Source organism: Empidonax traillii, unplaced genomic scaffold (genome assembly GCF_003031625.1).
Source record: "Empidonax traillii isolate 1590-97213 ecotype Southwest subspecies unplaced genomic scaffold, ASM303162v1 scaffold2456:size58518, whole genome shotgun sequence".
Classification (NCBI taxonomy): Eukaryota; Metazoa; Chordata; class Aves; order Passeriformes; family Tyrannidae; genus Empidonax; species Empidonax traillii.
In genome coordinates, this window is record NW_020957649.1 from 1 (window position 1) to 2833 (window position 2833).

At 57.6% G+C, this 2833-nt stretch overlaps 1 protein-coding gene across 1 annotated transcript in view; it reads right to left on the reverse strand.

The window, feature by feature from the left end:
- Positions 1–25: 25 nt before the first annotated feature.
- LOC114071942 (bromodomain-containing protein 4-like) overlaps positions 26–2833 on the reverse strand; it is a gene marked incomplete at both ends in the record, with an annotated part of 41181 nt that continues 38373 nt past the window's right edge. Inside the window, one exon of the mRNA XM_027909829.1 lies at positions 26–160. Within this exon, the coding sequence (XP_027765630.1) occupies positions 26–160 (135 nt within the window). The remainder of the gene's footprint in view (positions 161–2833) is intronic.

The window sequence follows — 2833 nt, forward strand, 5'->3', positions numbered from 1 at the left end:
TTGTTTGTTTTTTGGTGTTTTTTACCTGTTTTTTTGGCTGGATGTTCTGCTGGGGTGGCGATTGGTGCACCAGAGCCTGGAAGGGCGGCATCTGTGGGGAATGCATCATGAGAGGGGAGGGGGCTTCCCGCAGGTGACCTGCGAACAGGGGGGGCACCGGTCAGTCAGATGGACGGCCACGGCGGCACCCGACGCCACCCACACCGCCACGGCCTCACCACAGCCCCACCACGGCCTCAGCACCACCGTGCCCACCACGGCCTCACCACAGCCCCACCACGGCCTCAGCACAGCCATGGCACTGTCCCACCACAGCCACGGCACTGCCACAGCCATGGCATCACCATGGCACTGTCCCACCACAGCCATGGCACTGTCCCACCATGGCCATGGCACCACCGTGCCCACCACGGCCTCACCACAGCCCCACCATGGCCACAGCACTGCCACAGCCATGGCACCACCATGGCACCGTCCCACCATGGCCATGGCACCACCGTGCCCGTCACAGCCTCACCACAGCCCCACCATGGCCATGGCACTGCCACCACAGCCATGGCACCGTCCCACCACTGCCCTGGCCCCACCCTGGCCCCACCCTGGCACTGTCACAGTCCCGGCCCCACCCTGGCACCGTCACGGCCATGGCACCACCACAGCCATGGCACTGTCCTGCCACAGCCACAGCCCCACCCCCACCCTGGCACTGCCACAGCCATGGCACCACCACAGCCATGGCACTGTCCCACCACAGCCCTAGCATGGCCACGGTACCACCACACCCACCACGGCCCCATCACAGCCACGGCACGGTCCTGACACGGCCCCACCACGGCCACGGCACCACCACGGCCACGGCACCACCGCGCCCACCACGGTATCGCCACGTCCACAGCCACGGTACCACCACACTCACCATGGCCCCACCACGGTCCTGACACGGCCCCACCACAGCCCTGAGGGACAGAGGGGGACTCGCCCTGCAGGGATGGGGGTGGTCATGGATGGAGTGAAGTGTGGTGGCCCTGGATGGTGTGTGGTGGCCCTGACATGCCCTGGACAGAGAGTGGTGGCCCTGCATGGAGTGTGGTGGCCCTGGATGGAGTGTGGTGGCCCTGGATGGTGTGTGGTGGCCCTGGATGGAGTGTGGTGGCCCTGACATGCCCTGGACAGAGAGTGGTGGCCCTGGATGGGGTGTGGTGGCCCCAGGATGTCCCCACGAGACCCTGGTCACCCTGCACTGAGTGTGGCTCAAGTGTGGTGGCCCGAGGGTGGACACTGCCCTTCCCCCCTCCCTGCCTGGAGCTGCAGGAGGTTCTGGGTCCAGTTCCACCCGGGAATTGTGTCCTGGGGGCAGGAGAAGCTGCTCCAGCCTCTGCCTGCCCTTCCCTCTCCCTCAAGGATTGGAGATCCTGGTGTTTCTCAAGGATGGAGATCCTGGTGTTCCTCAAGGATGGAGATCCTGGTGTTCCTCAAGGATGGAGATCCTGGTGTTCCTCAAGGAGGGAGATCCTGGTGTTCCTCAAGGATTGGAGATCCTGGTGTTCCTCAAGGATGGAACCTTGGTGTTCCTCAAGGATTGGAGATCCTGGTGCTCCTCAAGGATGGGATCTTGGTGTTCCTCAAGGATTGGAGATCCTGGTGTTCCTCAAGGATGGAGATCCTGGTGTTCCTCAAGGATGGAGATCTTGGTGTTCCTCAAGGATTGGAGATCCTGGTGTTCCTCAAGGATGGAAATCTTGGTGTTCCTCAAGGATAGAATCTTGGTGTTCCTCAAGGATGGAAATCTTGGTGTTCCTCAAGGATTGGAGATCTTGGTATTCCTCAAGGATGGAGATCCTGGTGTTCCTCAAGGATTGGAGATCCTGGTGTTCCTCAAGGATTGGAGATCTTGGTTTTCCTCAAGGATTGAGATCTTGGTGTTCCTCAAGGATTTGAGATCTTGGTGTTTCTCAAGGATGGAGATCCTCCAAAATTTGGGAACTCTGAGGTGCTCAAGAATGAGATTTTCTAGGTGCCCAAATCCTCAGGGAACTGAGATCACTGAGACCCTGAGGGACATCAGGACCTCTCCAAGATCTGAGGCCCTCGAGATCCTCAAGATTCTCAAACACTGAAGATCCTTCAGATCCTCAAAAGATCCTCAAAATCTCAAGACCCCGGAGATGTTCAGAGGTCTGAGGACCTCGAGACCCTCCAGCACCTGAGACCCTCAAAACCTTCCCATCCTCAAGATCCTCCATGATTCCAGAACTGGCAGTTCCTCAAGAAGTTGACATCAAGGTGCTCGTGAAAAGAGGCCCCTGAGATGCTCAGGAACTGGAGATCCTCAAAACTTGGCCATCCTTGGGATCCTCAAGACACTCAGAAATCTCAGATCCTTGGAAGTTTCTCAGAAATTCCAAGATCCTCAAGGCTGGAGATCCTGGAGGTCGCCAAAACCAGAGATCCTGGAGATGCTCAGAAACCAGAGAGCCCCAATGACTTGGCAGCCTCAAGGTCCTAAAGAACTGGAGATCCCTGAGATCCTCAACAACTGGAGATCCCTGAGATCCTCAAAAACTGGAGATCCTTGAGATCCTCAACAACTGGAGATCCCTGAGATCCTCAACAACTGGAGATCCCTGAGATCCTCAACAACTGGAGATCCTCAAGATCCTCAGAAACTGGAGATCCTCGAGATCCTCAACAACTGGAGATCCTCGAGATCCTCGGAAACTGGAGATCTTTGAGATCCTCAACAACTGGAGATCCCTGAGATCCTCAAAAACTGGAGATCTTTGAGATCCTCAACAACTGGAGATCCCTGAGATCCTCAACAACTGGAGATCCT